The sequence below is a fragment of the Pecten maximus genome, chromosome 5, assembly GCF_902652985.1.
Source record: "Pecten maximus chromosome 5, xPecMax1.1, whole genome shotgun sequence".
Classification (NCBI taxonomy): domain Eukaryota; kingdom Metazoa; phylum Mollusca; class Bivalvia; order Pectinida; family Pectinidae; genus Pecten; species Pecten maximus.
In genome coordinates, this window is record NC_047019.1 from 14,753,223 (window position 1) to 14,774,736 (window position 21,514).

A 21,514-nucleotide genomic window follows, 5' to 3' on the forward strand; every position below is an offset into this window, starting at 1 on the left:
AAATTTGTAGAAATTTGTTTTTATAAAAGACAGTCGAGATCCTCCAAATCTGTGAAGTCTCTAAATCTATGAAGTCTCTAAATATAAAAAGCCTCTAAATCTGTGAAGTGCCTTCATATACCAATTAGGGATGAACAGAGTTGTTCATTAGACAGACATTTCATCATTAAAAAAATTTAATATTCTAATATTGATGTCATAATTTTATGGAATCATGATATGTTTTTTAAAGTTTGGTGTGTAAAATCAAAAGATTTAAATAAACAGAAGATATATTTATGTGAAATGCATGTCTCAAAAAGCCTTGAAGGTTATAACAAAAAGATTTTAAAGAAACAACAGAAATAATTCTTTAAGATGATACATACCACAAACTTCATCCTTAGATGTTTAGATAACTACATGTATTACTATTCCTTTAGATACACTAGTCAGGCTAGCAGTATATACAGAATGCTACATATTGTCACATCCTAAATTTTGTTTGAACTGAACATGTTTAGCGCGTTACAGCATAAAACAATACACCCAGCACCCTTAAATCAGCGTCATGTTTTGACACATTCGATAGACTGTTTAGAACCATGAAAGAGTAACTGTTCATGGTACTCTAATCCTTTTATCCCCATAAACCTATTTAGAACGACCCAATTCAATAGAAATTTCAGATCCATTGTTGTCAAATGGGGGTAAACCATTTAAATAAATATTTGCACCAACAATGGACCCTGTGTAAAATCTGGACACATGTTACTCAAATCTTACCTAGGTTTGTACCCAAACATAAATCCATAACCGACACGGAAACAACAAACACAGGATGGAGTGTGGTACATGATATACAAGGCTATATGTTTGAACAGTGTTACTATGTCATCAGTTTTGTTAGTGTAGCTAATTTCTGAAAATCTGTTGTACAGGTCTGTAATAAATTCTGTTTAAACTATAACATAATGTGATCAGTTTCATTCTCTAACAAAATAGTCATATATACAGATGTGTGTAGGTACTGTACTGTTTACACAGGTAATAGTTATATATACAGGTGTATATAGGTACTGTACTGTTTACACAGGTAATACAGTTATATATACAGGTGTATGTAGGTACTGTACTGTTTACACAGGTAATACAGTTATATATACAGGTGTGTGTAGGTACTGTACTGTTTACACAGGTAATACAGTTATATATACAGGTGTATATAGGTACTGTACTGTTTACACAGGTAATACAGTTATATATACAGGTGTGTGTAGGTACTGTACTGTTTACACAGGTAATACAGTTATATATACAGGTGTATATAGGTACTGTACTGTTTACACAGGTAATACAGTTATATATACAGGTGTATGTAGGTACTGTACTGTTTACACAGGTAATACAGTTATATATACAGGTGTATATAGGTACTGTACTGTTTACACAGGTAATACAGTTATATATACAGGTGTATGTAGGTACTATACTGTTTACACAGGTAATACAGTTATATATACAGGTGTATGTAGGTACTGTACTGTTTACACAGGTAATACAGTTATATATACAGGTGTATATAGGTACTGTACTGTTTACACAGGTAATACAGTTATATATACAGGTGTGTGTAGGTACTGTACTGTTTACACAGGTAATACAGTTATATATAGGTAATGTAGGTACTGTACTGTTTACACAGGTAATATAGTTATATATACAGGTGTATATAGGTACTGTACTGTTTACACAGATAATACAGTTATATATACAGGTGTGTGTGTAGGTACTGTACTGTTTACACAGGTAATACAGTTATATATACAGGTGTGTGTAGGTACTGTACTGTTTACACAGGTAATACAGTTATATATACAGGTGTATGTAGGTACTGTACTGTTTACACAGGTAATACAGTTATATATACAGGTGTATGTAGGTACTATACTGTTTACACAGGTAATACAGTTATATATACAGGTGTATATAGGTACTGTACTGTTTACACAGGTAATACAGTTATATATACAGGTGTGTGTAGGTACTGTACTGTTTACACAGGTAATACAGTAATATATACAGATGTATGTAGGTACTGTACTGTTTACACAGGTAATACAGTTATATATACAGGTGTGTGTAGGTACTGTACTGTTTACACAGGTAATACAGTTATATATACAGGTGTGTGTGTAGGTACTGTACTGTTTACACAGGTAATACAGTTATATATACAGGTGTGTGTAGGTACTGTACTGTTTACACAGGTAATACAGTTATATATACAGGTGTGTGTAGGTACTGTACTGTTTACACAGGTAATACAGTTATATATACAGGTGTATGTAGGTACTGTACTGTTTACACAGGTAATACAGTTATATATACAGGTGTGTGTGTAAGTACTGTACTGTTTACACAGGTAATACAGTTATATATACAGGTGTATGTAGGTACTGTACTGTTTACACAGGTAATACAGTTATATATACAGGTGTATATAGGTACTGTACTGTTTACACAGGTAATACAGTTATATATACAGGTGTGTGTAGGTACTGTACTGTTTACACAGGTAATACAGTTATATATACAGGTGTGTGTAGGTACTGTACTGTTTACACAGGTAATACTGTTATATATACAGGTGTGTGTAGGTACTGTACTGTTTACACAGGTAATGCAGTTATATATACAGGTGTGTGTAGGTACTGTACTGTTTACACAGGTAATACAGTTATATATACAGGTGTGTGTGTAGGTACTGTACTGTTTACACAGGTAATACAGTTATATATACAGGTGTATGTAGGTACTGTACTGTTTACACAGGTAATACAGTTATATATACAGGTGTATGTAGGTACTGTACTGTTTACACAGGTAATACAGTTATATATACAGGTGTATATAGGTACTGTACTGTTTACACAGGTAATACAGTTATATATACAGGTGTATGTAGGTACTGTACTGTTTACACAGGTAATACAGTTATATATACAGGTGTATATAGGTACTGTACTGTTTACACAGGTAATACAGTTATATATAGGTAATATAGGTACTGTACTGTTTACACAGGTAATACAGTTATATATACAGGTGTATGTAGGTACTGTACTGTTTACACAGGTAATACAGTTATATATACAGGTGTGTGTAGGTACTGTACTGTTTACACAGGTAATACAGTTATATATACAGGTGTGTGTAGGTACTGTACTGTTTACACAGGTAATACAGTTATATATACAGGTGTATATAGGTACTGTACTGTTTACACAGGTAATACAGTTATATATACAGGTGTATATAGGTACTGTACTGTTTACACAGGTAATACAGTTATATATACAGGTGTATATAGGTACTGTACTGTTTACACAGGTAATACAGTTATATATACAGGTGTATGTAGGTACTGTACTGTTTACACAGGTAATACAGTTATATATACAGGTGTGTGTGTAAGTACTGTACTGTTTACACAGGTAATACAGTTATATATACAGGTGTATGTAGGTACTGTACTGTTTACACAGGTAATACAGTTATATATACAGGTGTATATAGGTGCTGTACTGTTTACACAGGTAATACAGTTATATATACAGGTGTATATAGGTACTGTACTGTTTACACAGGTAATACAGTTATATATACAGGTGTATATAGGTACTGTACTGTTTACACAGGTAATACAGTTATACATACAGGTGTGTGTAGGTACTGTACTGTTTACACAGGTAATAGTCATATATACAGGTGTATGAATAAACTTTAACTTACTTCCTGTTCTCCGTTGACATGGTAACCATTGGCAGCAGATGTTGGTGTGATAGTGCGAGTGCTTGACCTTGAGGCAGCTCCTGACCTTTGACCTGACCCTGTAGCCAGGGGTGACATTCTGAGCCCTGGAGAACCAGGGACTCTGATGTGGTTGTCGGGGGTCATGCTGCGTTTTTCTGTCTGTATCCTCTGTTGTGTATTTATCACAGGTAAGCTTGCTGCACTTCCTGACCTTTCACTCCTATCTGACCCTGGTCTTGCCCCTGAACCAGCTGGAGATGCAGACGTCATCTGTTGCTGTTGGCCAGTGGGAGTTCGCCTTGGGTCACTTCTGTCAGAGAAATACTGTGTAAGCTCCTGTTCACTTGTAAGACTCTGAGGTCGACTTCCAGACCCTTGGCTTCCATGGTAACTCCTTGGACTTCCAGCAGCAGATCCATGGATACTGCCTTGGTCTTGAGTTCCTTTGAGAGAACCCTGGTAGCTCCCTGGACTTACTACGCCAGACAAATGGTAACTTCCAGGAGCAGGACTCCCAGATGCAGAACCATGGTAACTAGCAGGTACTGGACTTCCTGTGGCAGAACCATGGTAACTAACAGGTGCTGGACTTCCTGTGGCAGAACCATGGTAACTAACGGGTGCAGGACTTCCTGTGGCAGAACCATGGTAACTAGCAAGTGCTGGACTTCCTGTGGCAGAACCATGGTAACTAGCAGGTGCAGGACTTCCTGTGGCAGAACCATGGTAACTAGCAGGTGCAGGACTTCCTGTGGCAGAACCATGGTAACTAGCAGGTGCTGGACTTCCTGTGGCAGAACCATGGTAACTTCCTGGAACAGACCCATGATAACTACCAGGAGCAGGCGAACCATTGAGGATGCTTTGACTAGTGTTCCCAATCACATCCTCAACTGGTTGAGGTGTCTGTCTTGCAGATGAATGAGTGGATTTGACAGGTGTCTGTCTAGCTGAGCCTTGTTGGGACCCAGAATGTTCTGAAATAGCTACAGGTGTTGATTGCCCTAACACATCTCCAACAAAGGTGGGGCTCTGCTTGTCCGAACCATGGTAGGATTGGACAGGAGAGCGTGTGGGTGTCAGTTGTCTGCTCAGCACATCTTTTATAACTATTTCCTCCTGTGGGGTTTGTCTTGCTGAGCTGGTGTGAGAGTGCACTGACCCCGACCTCTGCTCAAACATGTTGTTGATTACGTCATCAATTGGTGTGTGTTTACCTGATCCATTGAGGGAAGGTTCGTTAGACTTAAGGGGTGACCTACGATCCTCACCACCGTAAGGATTCGTAGGTGTCTGTCGTGAGGGACTTCCTGCAGACCTATTTTCAAAAGACGAGTGGTGTGATTGTGGAATGCTAGATCGCTCCACCTCATCCTCAATCACAGAGGCATCCAAACTTCCTTTTATAGCATCCATCTGATCGTTATTATATATATTAGATCCACCATCTTGGAACGATTCGGTGGCATTGTCTCCGAGTGGACTCTGTCTCCCAGTGGAAGTGAAGTCACCCTCACCCTGTCCGTCTGATTTGGCAGCCATCTTGGCTTCCATTTCCAGATTATCAATGGACTGTGTCATTGTGAGTTGTTGACGGATGAGTTCCTGGTATTTGTTGGAGATGTGGATGACTGGATCTGACCTGGAGTCCGACCCCCTGTATTGGGAATTATCTGTATTGACGTCCCGATACGCATCTACTACATCATCGGATTTAAATGGTGACGAAACAGGTCGATCTGGTTCTCCCTCATCATCAATCACATCTGGAAAACCAAATCAAATAAACAGTTTTATAAAGATTAAACCCATATTTCTAATTTGATTGAAATTAAATTTAATTCAGTTACATAAAGTACCATATAACCTCAAGTAGAAATGTCTGTTTCGTCATCCTGGTTGGTTTTTTGCTGATGTTTGAAACATCAAATTAATGAAATTAATTCAGTTAAGGATGGCATCATCCTGGCCACAGGATTATTTATAAGAATACCTCAATAAAAATGGATCCACTATTGACTAAAATAAAAATATATCAAATATATGGAGTATTATTATATTAACTCATCATAAATTTAACAAAAAAAATTCTTGTTACAACTTGCCAAATTTTTCAACAGATAACCATCAGAATCACAGATACTATAAGACATAGTACATATAGATTTTCTACTCCTTGTGGTTTACTGGGATTTTTCTATAGATGATTACTAAGTTGTCAATGCAGCCATACAATGATTTGTTTATATCTGTTAATTATCGATCAACAGACCCACTCGTAACTAATTAGCCCTTGTGTGTATGTAGGTATTCAGTAGGTGTGATAACACTCCGTAGAGGAAATTCAGTATACAATACCTGTAGATAATCAAACTATTTATACAATACCTGTAGATAATCCAACAGTTGATAACAATGGAAAAACCGCACTAAGTTATTGTTACAAACATGTCGAGGGTCTATCAAATTTACAACAACTCCACTCGACCAAGATTGCAGAAAAGATTTTGTATTTTAAATCTTTTTTCAAAAAAAAAAAAAAATGTCCTTACATTAAGTGGAGTTCCACTAGTTAGGCCACGGTGAGGTTTAGATGGAATCTGTCCCGTTATCAAACAGGAGATATTTATTTACAGACAGCTCTTCAAACAAAAGGAAGGCCAACCCTCACATTGACCCTGTCTCAATGACACATTCATATTGGACATTTCAAAGAGATAATAATCTTCACACGTAGAGCGTTAACTCAGAATATTCCTGTAAGGACATGTACAGGGAAAAACTGCTTCTAGTTGATGGAAAAATTAATGAATATAACCACTTTATGCTTCCGAGAAAATATACCTGGTAGGTAATCAAATGTTTTTGGATTGTATGGGAATATAAAGAAATATTATTCTTTAACTTAAAACCACTGTTTTAGTTTAAAAATGAATTACACGCAAAAATTCAAATTTCCAATAAAATTTCATTGAATAAAGAAAAGTGTTCAACTCTTTGTAAATATTAATTGTAAAATTACGAAATTCAGTTTTCTCCATTTGTATATATTGTTTATTGTTTTCTTACTGGATCAACACAGCTTATACATTTTTTCCAATAAACAAAAAATTACATAGACATCAAAACCAGCACTGCATGATTCTTGATGTAGGTACACAACTTTACAGCTAGGTAGACTAAAGCAAATGATACAAAAGCATAGTAATGAAAACTGTCAAAACATTCATACCATGACCCAAAAATCAGAGTCCAAAACACTAACCACTGAGCCATTTTTTAAGTTTAAGCTATAAACTTTTCTCTGTAATGAAAAACCCAATCACACATGGAATATATCAATTTTCGTTAAATACAAACAACATCCCTGTAACCACGGAAACAGTTACAAACTTTCCTTATTTGGAACCTCTTCATTCATTATATATACTGTTCATATTGTGAAAAATATGAGATTTTTAACAATTCTGGAATATCATTTTGGAAAATTAAGTATCTCGCTTGAAGTCACTTGAAATCATTCATTTCAGGACCTAAAATCTAGCTAACGGACAAATTAACAAAATTTGATTTTTTAATTTTAAAAACCATAATGTCTTCATTAAGAAATATTGTACAATAATTAACAAAAAAAGAGGATTGTAATTAACATTTAAAGATGAAAAGAAATGTAAAAACTATTTTATTTCAAAAATCTCATTCTTCAATTTAAAATCCAGCTTATTGACAATTAACAGTATGAATTTTGCTTTCAAAACTTTCATTTTAAATTTGAAGATCAAATTGTTCACATTTACAAGGTTCTGCATTAATTAACAACACGAAAAAAGTTGTATTAAAACATTTAAAGCTGACAATAAATGTAAAATCACAACATCAACAATTTCTTAAACCCATATGACATCAAATTGACAGTGCAGCATAACATACCTGGGAGACATTCGCTTGTCATCACTGTAGTTAACAAAATCCTAATTAGAATCACAGAGAAATCTCACAAATTAACAGCTCACAGCATTATCAATTGTTTTCTGATAAATCCTGTTACTTTTGACATTTTCTGTGACAATCAAAGCTGCCTGCGGCTCTTATTTAAATGTTGAAATTTCCAACACGTTATTGTTGATTTGTTTAATATGGACACTTAAACCAGTTCCGTCCAATCACATAATCCAACCAATTTATTGGTGTGTGTTTTTAAGATTACGAACTTTGTGTGTTTAAAGGAAACCGTCGACCCATGAAGTTGGTATTGAGCGATGTTTAATTTGGTAGTATCGAGTGTGCTGTGATTACACCAGTAGATAAATTTGGAGGTGTACTCAACCTACACCACACACAGGGTATAAAGTGCAATGAACATACAATTTTTGATCATTTGAAGGAATCAATTTTGTCTATAAACCTCGCTGACAATCAACTTTTGGTCCAGGAGTGCTAGATCTGTTCTCTTTGTGTATCCAATAATGTATTCTATAAATGATAAGTCAGTTTTTAGAGTCTTCATTGTCAGACCTTCCCAATTCTTGTCTTCACTTTAAGTGTCCTCCTGGCTCCTGCATGCCATTTTCATTTAATCAAATATGATCTTGTGTACATGTATTATGAAATAACCAACTGTCCCAAATCACATATCATGAATATGATTCATATTTTTCAATTTTCAGAATCTTCTAAATTCATGATAATTCCATCCACATTATGTTTGCAAATTCTATTTGTATTCTTCCTTAACCGTTCCACAGAACTATACCGAACTGTTTATACGGACTTTGGATCTCCCACCTTCCGTACGTTCTACATTGGGTTTGCAAATTCATCCTTCCTTAACTCGATATAGTCACACCTATCTACATGTACACCAACTTTGAAGGACAGTTCAATAAAAAGTTCCAACATTTTTTTTGTAGATTATAATTAATCCCTTTTATGATGAATTTGATGGAAATAGGAAGAATTTACACTGTATCTGGTATCTAGGCTAGATGCCATGACTGTGGTCAGTCCAGACTGAGTGGTCACTACTCTGGTCAATCTCGACTGACTGGTCACTACTCATCTATAACAAACATGGACCTCAGGCTATTTTATGACACCGCAATAAAATTAGAAATCAACAAATATTGACCAATATGATCCCATAGCACTTTGGTCAATAAGGTCAATTTGATGATTTATCGGTCAATAACTGACCAATGATGGTCAGTTTGGTATCATCGGTCAGTTTGATCCTACTTACTAAAGTGGGCAACACATTGTATATGTGGCCAAAGCCAAATTTATTTTTATTGTATTAATGAAAATATCAACCATAATAGCATTAGGTATACTGTTGTGAAGGATGATTATATTTTATAAGCAAAGTTAATAAGTCAGTTTCCTGCTGGTTATGGCAGTATGACAGGTAAGCTTCTGCAATTCATTCTTAGGGGGTATCCCACCAGGCTGGACTAGTTTTTCGTAAAACGAGCTTGGGTGCCCCTTAAATGAATGAACATGCCTGACAAATTTGCTGATATGTTACAAGCAGGTCTGACCATGAGTTGTGCAAGCCAAAGCAATTATCGTAAAATCTTTGTAAATATACATCAGGTATTTGTAGGTAGAGACATCATACTATAGAATGATAATTTAAACTTGAAACTAAATGTATGTTATTCTTATAAGTCACTGAAGATGAAATCCTGATATACTTTTTTTTTTAATTTGCCACCAAGTTAATGTTAGGGATGAAGAGTAAGCCGTATTTTTTGAATATCCTATGTAAAATTCTTGGACTCCAACATGAAAACATTATATTCATGATTTTGCAAAAGAAAAAAAAGGGAAAAATATTAAACTGTTTAAGTAAACATTGGATGAATGACCTTGACCTTGTCATTATTTCGACAAAGCAGTTAAACAATATCTACACTATCGTGAAAGAAAATCTGACAAAATGAAGCACAAGGCAGCTGTACAATATCCTCAAGACAACCAAACATAATTTATCTGGTCGCAAAGCTCAGAGAAATTTGACAATGAAATGTCAGGTTTGCTAATTTTGGTGATGGAATTACAATCTAAGTGATCAACATTATGTTACCATGACAACATGTACTGGTCAGTGACAAGTTAAGATGGACAATAAATTTGACGGGACGATAACTGACGACGATGTAACACAGACGAAGGAAGACGATGGAGATTACACATGTAAATGTACATCACGATGGGCGAGGGCAGTGGTGTATTAACAATGTTTAAAATTAAAAAAAATGGAAGATAAATTACTTACAGAAAGAAACTGTAAAAAGAGTAGTGAGCAATCAATATATTTTACATAAAAATGCATAAAGATCTTCATATTTTTTAACTTTAAAAAAATATTCTTGACATTTTCATTGATTAATTGAATTTCGGAAAAAAAAATCATAGTCATGCAATTGCTTAAAATATCAAAGCATTTAGCTTAATATTTCTAAAATGTACAAGGTACTTTATGCGTAAATGAAATATTTTGCCAGCAGCATTCAATAACACCCAAACAACCCAACATCTTTATAGTTAACAAAGTAATAAAACATTTGACATACCGTTAGTACAACTAGTCCCATCCATTTTGTCAGAACATTTATCATTAAGATGAAAATTGAAAAGTAACAATTCAAGGTGTTTGCATAATTTAAATATGTCACTCACATGAATCGATTTCTTCTCTATATAGCAACTTAAAAGTAATCAAATGACCTTAAAGTGTCAAGCACTTGTCAAGTAAAACCATATCTGTAAAATCTGCTACAGCACTGACAATATTAATCAATAGATAAAAGGCGAGGAAAGCGGCTTACAATACCCAAAAATTAAATCGATGATTTTTACGGTACAGAGAAATTTCTCAAGGACATTCAAATCTTATTTCAAAACTTCAAGGATACAATTCAGTGCATTAAAATCTTCAGAAAAGAAATCAATAATTTTTTAACCAAGAAAACAGCCTTTTTGGTTATTTTTATGGGAATTTTTATTGGTAAATAGCTAAACATGCCTATGCAATGAATTTCATTTTTACCAAAGACTTGAATTAATTTGAATGAAAACTGTATATAAAACATCCATCATATAGCGTAAAAATAATTTCTTATTTTACTCCAATACCGTTGTTTTCAAGAACACCTTGATAAAACAATACTATCTTTCATAAGGGCTGCAGAACCTTGACGCATCATTATCTGTGTGGAAATGGACAATACTTTATACAAAAAATATTTAATTTAGAAGAAAATGAGGCATTTTTGATTCATTATTGTTTATTGTTTATTAATGACTGATTAATTGCCATCAGTGATATTTCTTAATAAATGTGAATTAAATTCAAACAATAAGATCTGCAGTTAATGTGTGTGCAAAACTGTGAGTATTAGGTTTAAAAGAGGCCCATGGGACATGAACTGCTCAACAGGTTTGATGAGGTGTCAAGCCAGTGTGTATAGATATAGATGAATGAGATTTACATTGGTTTATAAGGTAGTATGATGTACAATGGTTTATAAGGCAGTATGATGTACAATGGTTTATATGGCAGTATGATGTATAATGGTTTATAAGGCAGTATGATGTATAATGGTTTATAAGGCAGTATGATGTGTAATGGTTTATAAGGCAGTATGATGTATAATTGTTTATATTTATAAGGCAGTATGATGTACAATGGTTTATAAGGCAGTATGATGTACAATGGTTTATAAGGCAGTATGATGTGTAATGGTTTATAAGGCAGTATGATGTGTAATGGTTTATAAGGCAGTATGATGTATAATGGTTTATAAGGCAGTATGATGTACAATGGTTTATAAGGCAGTATGATGTATAATGGTTTATAAGGCAGTATGATGTACAATGGTTTATAAGGCAGTATGATGTACAATAGTTTATAAGGCAGTATGATGTACAATGGTCTATAAGGCAGTATGATGTATAATGGTTTATAAGGCAGTATGATGTACAATGGTTTATAAGGCAGTATGATGTACAGTGGTTTATAAGGCAGTATGATGTATAATGGTCTATAAGGCAGTATCATGTGTAATGGTTTATAAGGCAGTATGATGTACAATGGTTTATAAGGCAGTATGATGTACAATGGTTTATAAGGCAGTAAGGCAGTATAATGTATAATGGTTTATAAGGCAGTATCATGTGTAATGGTTTATAAGGCAGTATGATGTATAATGGTTTATAAGGCAGTATGATTTACAATGGTTTATAAGGTAGTACGGTGTACAGTAGTTTATAAGGCAGTATGATGTACATTGGTTTATAAGGCAGCATGATGTATAATGGTTTATAAGGCAGTATGATGTATAATGGTTTATAAGGCAGTATGATGTATAATGGTTTATAAGGCAGTATGATGTATAATGGTTTATAAGGCAGTATGATGTACAATGGTTTATAAGGCAGTATGATGTATAATGGTTTATAAGGCAGTATGATGTACAATGGTTTATAAGGCAGTATGATGTATAATGGTTTATAAGGCAGTACGGTGTACAATGGTTTATAAGGCAGTATGATGTATAATGGTTTATAAGGCAGTATGATGTACAGTGGTTTATAAGGCAGTATGATGTATAATGGTTTATAAGGAAGTATGATGTACAATGGTTTATAAGGCAGTATGATGTATCATGGTTTATAAGGAAGTATGGTGTACATATAGCTCCTTAATTTATCTTTATTTTTATTTTTTTAATGTTTTCATAAGGCAGCAATATGACTTATTATTTTTTTAATAATTATTATTATATTTTAAAAATATAGATGCATTCATTGAATATTTTGATTTTTTATCCGTTTTTAAATCCTTGAAAATTGTTGGCAATAACGTAAGCATATAAATATATTTATAGACAGTACTGAACACATAGTAACATACGGAGGTACTTCATATTTCAAACGTGGTGATGAAAATCCTAAACTTATAACTGCAAATAGGGTGTTACCTTTACGATTTCAGTATGTACAATTAAGTAACTGCTATAGTCAATACACAAAAACAGAAGAAAAGATATTAAGTTATTGTTTAACGACTTAACCGATATTTCTGACTAACCCTTTGGCCTGTGGTACAGAAGTCATTCATGGATCACCTACCACAACATAACGGTATACCGTACACTGTACATACCTATACATTTACCTGAACATACCGGTACTACCTGGGAAATTTGCACCGACATGTCAAAAAACGAACCCTCCATTTTAACGATTTTTCATGAGGGCTTTTAAACAAATATGACACATTTGAGTATATATCACCTACCTGTGGGTTTTGAAATGGGGACATGTCCCAGTAAACGTTGATTAAGTTTTACCGTGCACACCTTTGCTACCTTACGCTCTATAGATACAACATTGATTACACATGGCGGCAGTGTTGTTAGGACTTGTCACTGAGACGCTTGGAAATTGGGGCCAAATTTGGGATAGCAGTCAACTCTGAATTATCGCTAATATATTTGCGACATTTTGATAGTCTAAATTATGTATCTATTGCAATATATACTAGTATATTTTGTGCACTCTTCCCATTTGTTCAATTTGTTTACTTTTAAGTTTTTATTTTACCTAAAGAACTTTCACTTGGTTCCCTTCAACTACACGAAGAGATTTCATACCGCCAAGGTCATGGCATCAAACTGTTTTATTATGAACACCATAAGCTCTGACTTAAATTATCCAGCATTTAAATATCCTACCTTTTATGTATAGGTTGTGTGCATACGTCATATGTAATTGATCATAGCTGTCACCAAAACACCGAAAAACATTCTAAGTGACACAGTACTGAGTTATACATCTTTTGGATATATACAAAAAAAACGTATGCAATTTCGTAAGCGTTCGTCAAAGTGTATGAGTGCAGTATTACATACAAAAGAGTAAGCTAATACGTTAAACAGTATGCCTGAGTGTAAGTAGGTTTTATCGTTAATATCACTCCTTGCTTACATAATATTACGAGAATTTTAATTAATTTTAATTACTGAAACAATGTATAAGTATTTGTGCAAATTACTTACGAATAGATGTGTGTATCATTTCAACTGGTTTTACACCTTAAAACAATGTTGACATACAGTGTATTTCAATAATGTTACCAATGTACAGTACAACACAGCACTATAACCAACAATGTTATACAATGTGTAAGTATTTCCTAATAAAACGGCATGTAGAGTAAAACTCAAACATGTAAACAAACGACAGCTTTTACACGGCGACTCCCGAAATTGCAATGGTAAGAAATCCATGTGTTATGAAATGCAAGGATATGCATTATATATATATATATTTTTAACCCTGTGTTATTCAACTCTCAGACCATCAGTTAATCATTACAGCTGTTGATTAACAATCTGTTTATACCACACGTGGTATAAACTCTGTACGCATTTCGATCGGCTAACACGGTGAACTTTGACCCAAGCTGCAATTGTTATTGACGTCATCAATAATCTAATGACGTCACATCACCGGGTCCCGGACCTCACCGGTACACTTTATTTGCATACGCGAAATTATACTTGGCCACGTTTCCCTTTGATTCAAGCCGATATTATTGTGGTAGAAACAGGTCACACGACTCGTGATTGTTGGATATGGAATTTATTTCACACTCGTAAGTTATTTTTTAAAAGTTGCAAAAAACACTCGCTAAAGCTCGTGTCTTTTGTAACTTTTAAAAAATAACTTACTCGTGTGAAATAAATTCCATATCCAACAACCACTCGTTGTGTAACCTCTATATATATTTTTAACATATTTTTATTGTATCATAAATATCCAGCTTAGATGAAGCCCTTTCCAAACAATGGAATACAACACATAAATATTTACACAAGATGACATTAGAATTTAAATAAAGTAATCTGATGTTTTGGAAATGAGAGTTTAAGAAGAGTAGAGATGCAATGTTAATCAGTGTGAATGGATGGAGAGATTGTGAAAGTCTTCTTCATTTATTTTATCTTACAATTCATGAAGAATAATTAGGATGCTTTAAGGATATGAATAGAATATTTACTTGCTATACTCTGTGATCCTATATTTAAGGTCCCCCCCCCCCCCCCCCCCCCCTTACACTAAAATATTCCAGTATATTTTTAGTTGTATAAGCGTGATCGTATGTACGTACACCTTATAAGATGTTTGTTCGACTTTCAGTAGACCACACTGACAAGGTATGTTTCATTCAGATTTTCTGAACGCATTTGAAGTACTTGCCAGTCCTAGCTATTTTGAAGAAGGAAACCCTTTTGTACCTTAAAATTGACATTTTTTTATGTATAATTTAAAAAAAATCGTATTACTCCATAAAAAGAAATACAGTAGTTTGATATCGCATGTATTAGTTTGTTAAAAGGAGGTAAACATATGCTTTTTAAAATATGAAAGTGGAAATTCCAAAAATGGCGAATATGATAACAACCATAAAAGCAATAATATTATATTTAAATTACAACGTTTGACACGCCTTTATTTGTCGGCTACCAATCAGAGTTACGTACCATCTTTGACATAGAGGTCCACCTCGAATGTGTAGTGTTTGACGGTGATATCCTCCACGGGGTAGGTCCGTCCGTCGACCACCAGATTCCCCTTATATACCCCACAAGGAATCTCATACTCTTCCGAATAAAAACATTCGGAACCTTCCGTCCAGGTCAGCTTCACAGGCTCCTCCTAAAATTAAAGTTGTATATGGCGGTATATTTTGAATTAACTTACGGAACGTAGTTTTGAATCCCGGTCTCATTTACCATTCAGTGTTAAAGACAGTTAATATATACAATTTTTTTTTACAAAATGTTAGATTATACACTAAAATGATTTGCATAATGATTTGACCACGAAATTTCTGGTAAACTATGACAATTTTGTTGTTCTGGGTCCTGTGGTTTGAGCTATGAAAGGAAATCCAGAGGACCAGAAGAAAACCTTTCTACCTCCTTCCTACATCTGGTCGGAGAATCGAACCCCGACCGTCTTGGCAATAGCGAGTTCGCTATCCATTGCGCCATACCTCCGCGATTACGCTGACCTTATAGCAGACAGATATATTACTATCGTGTTTTACCTTTATACAGAGGTGTTACAGCATTCTATACAGGTTATCGTAAGGGATATTTAAATCTTTTTTTTTATGTACGGAGTTTAACGTCATCGCAACGGTCACGATCATTCGTTGTTGGGCACATCTATGTAGATGATTCTCTTCAATAGATCGTTTATGCCATTTTGGAAACCTTGCGATCAAATTTTATTTGATATATTTTGATTAACAAATCCCTCCGTAATTTCTGTGTTTCCACCTCCAGAGTCTCAAATACTCAAAAATGACCCTGGCCTCCAGCCGTCAGAGTCCACTAGTTATCGACATCTTTCCCATCACCTACATGTGACCGGTAATGTACAATCTCATTACGACACCTGTAATCTATAATCAATTAATCTATTCCAGGTGTGCTTCTGCGCGCCGACAGTGATGTGGGTACTTAACGTATAAATTATTTACCATAAACCACATTGCCACGTGTTAAAAGCACGCGCAGTCAACGCCATTTCGGAAATTCAACCAAACTCCGTCGAGGGATGTCCCTAGGGTTTACACCATCAATAAAATCATCTGCGTTGTCTAGATATGTCTGCAATATGTCTGTCAACGACATTTTGAATCGCCTAAAGCAAGTGACAAACGATCAGAATATTTCAGATAAATTCATCAAATAAATTAATATGAGATGCTCTCCTGGATTCGGTAAGTTAATCCATTGTTGTTTCCAATTTCGCCCAAAAATATGGTTGCACCACTCGAGACCTTGCTTTTCCACTGTGAATGAACGTGGGTCGTTTATGTGGTCAGTTATTTGTGTCTGAGGAGGACCGATTTGCCGTCTTCATTACAAGCTCTTAATTAACTGTTACGAGGGAATCAAAGCTGAAAGAACGAACCAGACCCATTTTATAGTTAGGTAATTTCCTGGTGAAGGCAGACTATGGCGCATTCATTGTGTTTGAACAGAATTATGGACTTCGTAATTGAAGAAAATATTTGATTTGGCAGTGGTACACAGACAAACTATTAGAGAATATTACGCTTCGCTATAATTTCATTGAAATCCGTTTACAGTGACAGGCAAAACAATATTTTAGATTAAGCAGAAGTCACTTTCTACATGAACTGCCGTGACATTTCTGTAAACGTGCACGATCACAGAATGTGCATCACGAAAACGTTTGAAAGCTATAAACAACTTCACTTTTTATTGCAAGGCACTTCATTGATTGTGTAACGCGAGGTAAAGTAAGATACGTACGTTATTTAGTATCAATATCCACACGGGAATCATTTCGTAAAGTACAAGTTTAATTGGCTTGTCCTTTTGTTTAATCAAATAAGCGCAACATCTCGGGGACATTTCCGGCAATCATCGGAAAATCATGCATTCGAGGGAGTTAATTTCCGAAGATTGTCGGAAATTTTACCGACATGGTGCAATAAATCACTTACGGGGACAGACGAGAAAGCTAGGACATAACTGGAGCCCATTTTGCATTTAAAGTTTTCTAAATAAACTTACCATTTTCAGAGAGGAGAAAAACATTATAGTGAGGCTGCTGGTTTCTAGATTTTTGGCCCATCGGTACCGGCAGGTGGCGCTCTGCAGAGCCGGTGCAAGCCCCTCTTGTTCCGTTTTCTCAGGCATATTTATTGACTGTATAGAGTTCAAACTTTCAGTACCTCCATTTATTTCTGAAAGCCTGTTTTCTTGAGGCTTGCTGTCAGATTCTACTGATGTTTCCAATTTACTGGAAACTTTTTCCAAAATGATTTCACTAACTTCTTCGGGTAAATCCGATCCGTCCCTGGTATCAATTCCTCCTTCCGTTGAGAAAGATAATTCTGTATTAGACTTATCTTCGGTTACATCCGGTTTATCGAAAGTTGTATCATTTTTATCCTTGTCAAATGTCTCATTATTCACCTTGTTCGTATCAAACGTCGAGTTGATCACTTCAGAAACAGCAATATCAACACTACTGCCTTCATCGACACTTTCTGTTATAAAGGTTTTGCCTTCGCTTTCATGTTTAACTTCCGGTTCGGTTTCCAGGAAATCAATCTGGTCCACTGAAGTCCCTTCAATGGGTACAGTGTTGGAGGGTTCGTCCTCCTCCTTTGGTTCCGGTAATACCGGTTCACCGTTGATGGCCACCAATCCCAAGTCTCCGCCTTCTGTTAATGAATAACTTCTCACGATCGGTGAAACGGGTGCTTCTACCTTTTTCGTAACTATTTCCGGAACAATTTCGGCTTCTTCAATACTTGCAAATAGCTCTGCTTCATTTGTTTCGTCAATAAATCCGACTCCTCTTGACTTTTCTTCTGCCTCAGAAACGTTCGTATCCTCACCGTTGGCGTCTGCCTCTTCTTCGTCTTTGTCCTGAATTACACCATCTGTAGAGTCACAATTGTTTAAACTTCCCTCTTCCGGTTCACTCTTGGCTTCCGAAGGTCCACTTCCGTTCAAATCATCAGTACCAAGACTGTCGGTACTAACCTCAGCTACAACTTCGGATCGTCCTTCACCGACATCACTTCCGGTGTCATCCCCTTTAGGGGTTTCCGGAAGATGTTGTTCTGCAGGTTCTTCCGGTTCCCTGGGTTTTTCTGGTGTCCCTTCGGAAGTTTCCTGTTCGTCCTTGTACTGATTCTCGACCTTCTCTTCAGCAGGGTCTTGTTCCGTACCCGAGCCTAAAACACAAATGGATCATTACAGCTTCTATCCAATTACGTGTTAGCTATTAAACAGAGACTAAATGCACTACTAAATAAGAACAGCTAAAAGGTTGCATCATGCTCTTTTAGATGTGGCTTCTAAAACGTGACAAACCTAATTCCAGTGAATATTTTGAGATAGAACATATAGCCAAACGTTTATGGTATGTATTTCTGGTCGTGACGATTGTCTGTAGGGCTATCGTGTATCAATTCTGATCAGGAAAGGTCACGGAACGTCGTTCAAGTAAATGGCTTGAACAAAAGATAGCCCAGTCACACGCAGGGGTTATGTGACATGTTACAAGTTTATATATATATTATATACATATAGACCTATAGAGTACATACCTACGTTATAAGAAGATCACAGATCTTAATATAGACAATGGAATGTAAGCTATTTTGTACACAAAAATTTAAAACATCAATAACCTGATATATTTTGGCATAATAAACGGAACAGGGTGCGGATTTGGCACAGAAGACCAGTTGTATTGAACAGTAATTGTCGGTGGTAAGTTCTCGTCGTATTTACAATTCCTTGTTCTATGTACATTGTAGCAGACGACAACATTTTGTCCAAACCGTAAAAGAAATTGGTTTGATACAAATATAGAAACTCATAAGATTACGGCCTACTTAAGGATTGATCTCACGGTCAAGATATGACAGAAATATTTAAAGATACGTTATCGGCAAATTATTGTACTCGGACCGTGTCCAGGTTTGTGTTGGGATTGGGTAAACTTTAAATATCCCCGGGTCGTGTTTAATCTTGAAATCTTACCGGCTAATCACCACTGTTAATTAACAATGTGACAAGTCTCAGGCGCGAACTCCGAGGCGCCCCCTAACGTCAGACAGAGATATAACACATGTGGTCAGGAAAGAAACACTATTTATCATGTTTTTGTGGTATTCGAAGTTATCATATCTTCGCCATTAGAAAAGGAACCCGTTGCACATTTTCTAGACATCATATATTCGCTTGGGATCTGGATGTTCAGTTTAAGATATAGTTTGTAGACCGTTTGTTCAGGGTATGGGGGATCTCTGGTTCGAATCCCCATCTCTCTCTTATTGCATATACCGATACTTGTGCGTTTGCTTACAGCGCGAGTATCATATTATATGCTTAGACATATCAAATTTAGAAGCATGGTTATAGGTCTGAACTGTCATTCTACACCCCCACCCCACTCCCACTCCCATCCCCTACTCCACCGCGAAACCCCCACCCCTACTCCACCCCCTGCACGCGCTTCAATTCCATTTCCTCTTAATCCAATGAAAACTTGTAGATGTGTTTACCACGAATTAATGACTGTCAATGTTTATCGTCGAGATGTGATTAGTTTATATCCCAGAAATTAATTATTTATGTCAAATACGAACTTTCTACTTTGCTTATATTGGATATTAATGAACCAATTAGCATAATGAATTGATACATTCTACAAGATGAACACAATACTCTTGAACACGGTAACTGCACCTTGTATGGGAGTCATCATTACGCCGTACGGAACATACACGTGGCGACAATACAATTTATGGATTTATTTATCAAGAACAGGAAGGATTATATTTTTTTTACATAATTACCTTTGACATTTTAATTAATTATCAAGAGATTAACACGTCGATCGGTTAGTCTTTATGCAAGCTCGCCGCCAGTTTACAGACATTCCGATAGAAACGATAGTTTCGGATGGTTGGCAGACTGGCTGATAATTATCAGATATCAATAATTATATACACGTAAACATGGTAGACAAACCCAGATAAGGAGTTAGTCTGTGCATAATAAACAAAATATTTCACCTATGGCATTTGTCTAGCCTTGTTGTCGTATTCCAAGTGACGACCTTTCCAAGACGCCGTTTCCAAAGACATCAACATCATATGTCTACTATATGGAAACTGTGCGCTAAGGGAAGGAATATGTTTCATAATTCACAGACGTTCAACATGTCATTTTTACCTCCTTTAAACGCATAAATGTAGTCTGATAAATGTAGACGTCGAGTTGTAGACTATGGCACAGTCGGTCTAGCTACAATGTGTTGACAGCATTGGTACTTTCTGCTATCATTGCAATCTTTAACTCCTTTGATTATCAATTATGTGGTATAGTACATTGTATATGTATAATGATTTAAAATTTTCACTTTTCATATCAATTTCCACCTACCTTTGGGCTGAGCGCCCTTCATAATTTTTGTCCAATCAGTCCTTAGAAACTAAACACACACGTTCCACGATCGACAACAGCCAATTTTAAGTCCTAATTAGGAATTTAAACTATACAGAGCTTCCGTGGTAAACAAGCATCGGAGAGAATGGCCAGAATTAGCCGAGTATGACGTGTATTGTTTGGGGACCAGTCACACGGTCCAGTACCGCCGACACACCAGGTAATGTTTTGTCTCCTCTACAGGTATTTGCATGCTAACGAAGTTACAGGTGTTTCCGTTAAACACACACCCACCGCACAAACCCGGCCAAATTCTGTGGTCTCTTGAGAATTTGCCCAGTAATAATTAAATGCCTGCTGGTTTTCGGTAGACTCCCGAGGGAATCAGGGGTGCATGTGGCCCCATGTGGCTAGGGTCAGGGTGTAGAAAATAAGGGTTGATCTATCTTAATAGTATGGTAACAAGAAAAATTGACATTACCGTGGAATATTGGATATAGCTTTGTATTAAGGTAGATAAGAAGCATTAAGTTCCCAGCGAGGGATTAGTCCCGGTCCCCAACACGGTTAGGGATCAATAGAAAAGTTCATACCACGATACCCGCCGACATACACCGGTAAGTATGTAGGGAGTTATATAGCCAGACCAATCAATAATGAATAACAATTTAAATATGACAATAAGATTAAACAAA

At 35.8% G+C, this 21,514-nt stretch overlaps 1 protein-coding gene across 1 annotated transcript in view; it reads right to left on the reverse strand.

The window, feature by feature from the left end:
- Positions 1 to 20,951, reverse strand: part of LOC117327264 — a 39,915-nt gene extending 18,964 nt beyond the window's left edge. Inside the window, 4 exon segments of the mRNA XM_033884177.1 lie at positions 3,775 to 5,561; positions 15,348 to 15,522; positions 17,421 to 18,595; positions 20,817 to 20,951. Coding sequence (XP_033740068.1) covers positions 3,775 to 5,561; positions 15,348 to 15,522; positions 17,421 to 18,595; positions 20,817 to 20,838 — 3,159 coding nt within the window. The 5' untranslated portion in view covers positions 20,839 to 20,951.
- Positions 20,952 to 21,514: the final 563 nt, after the last annotated feature.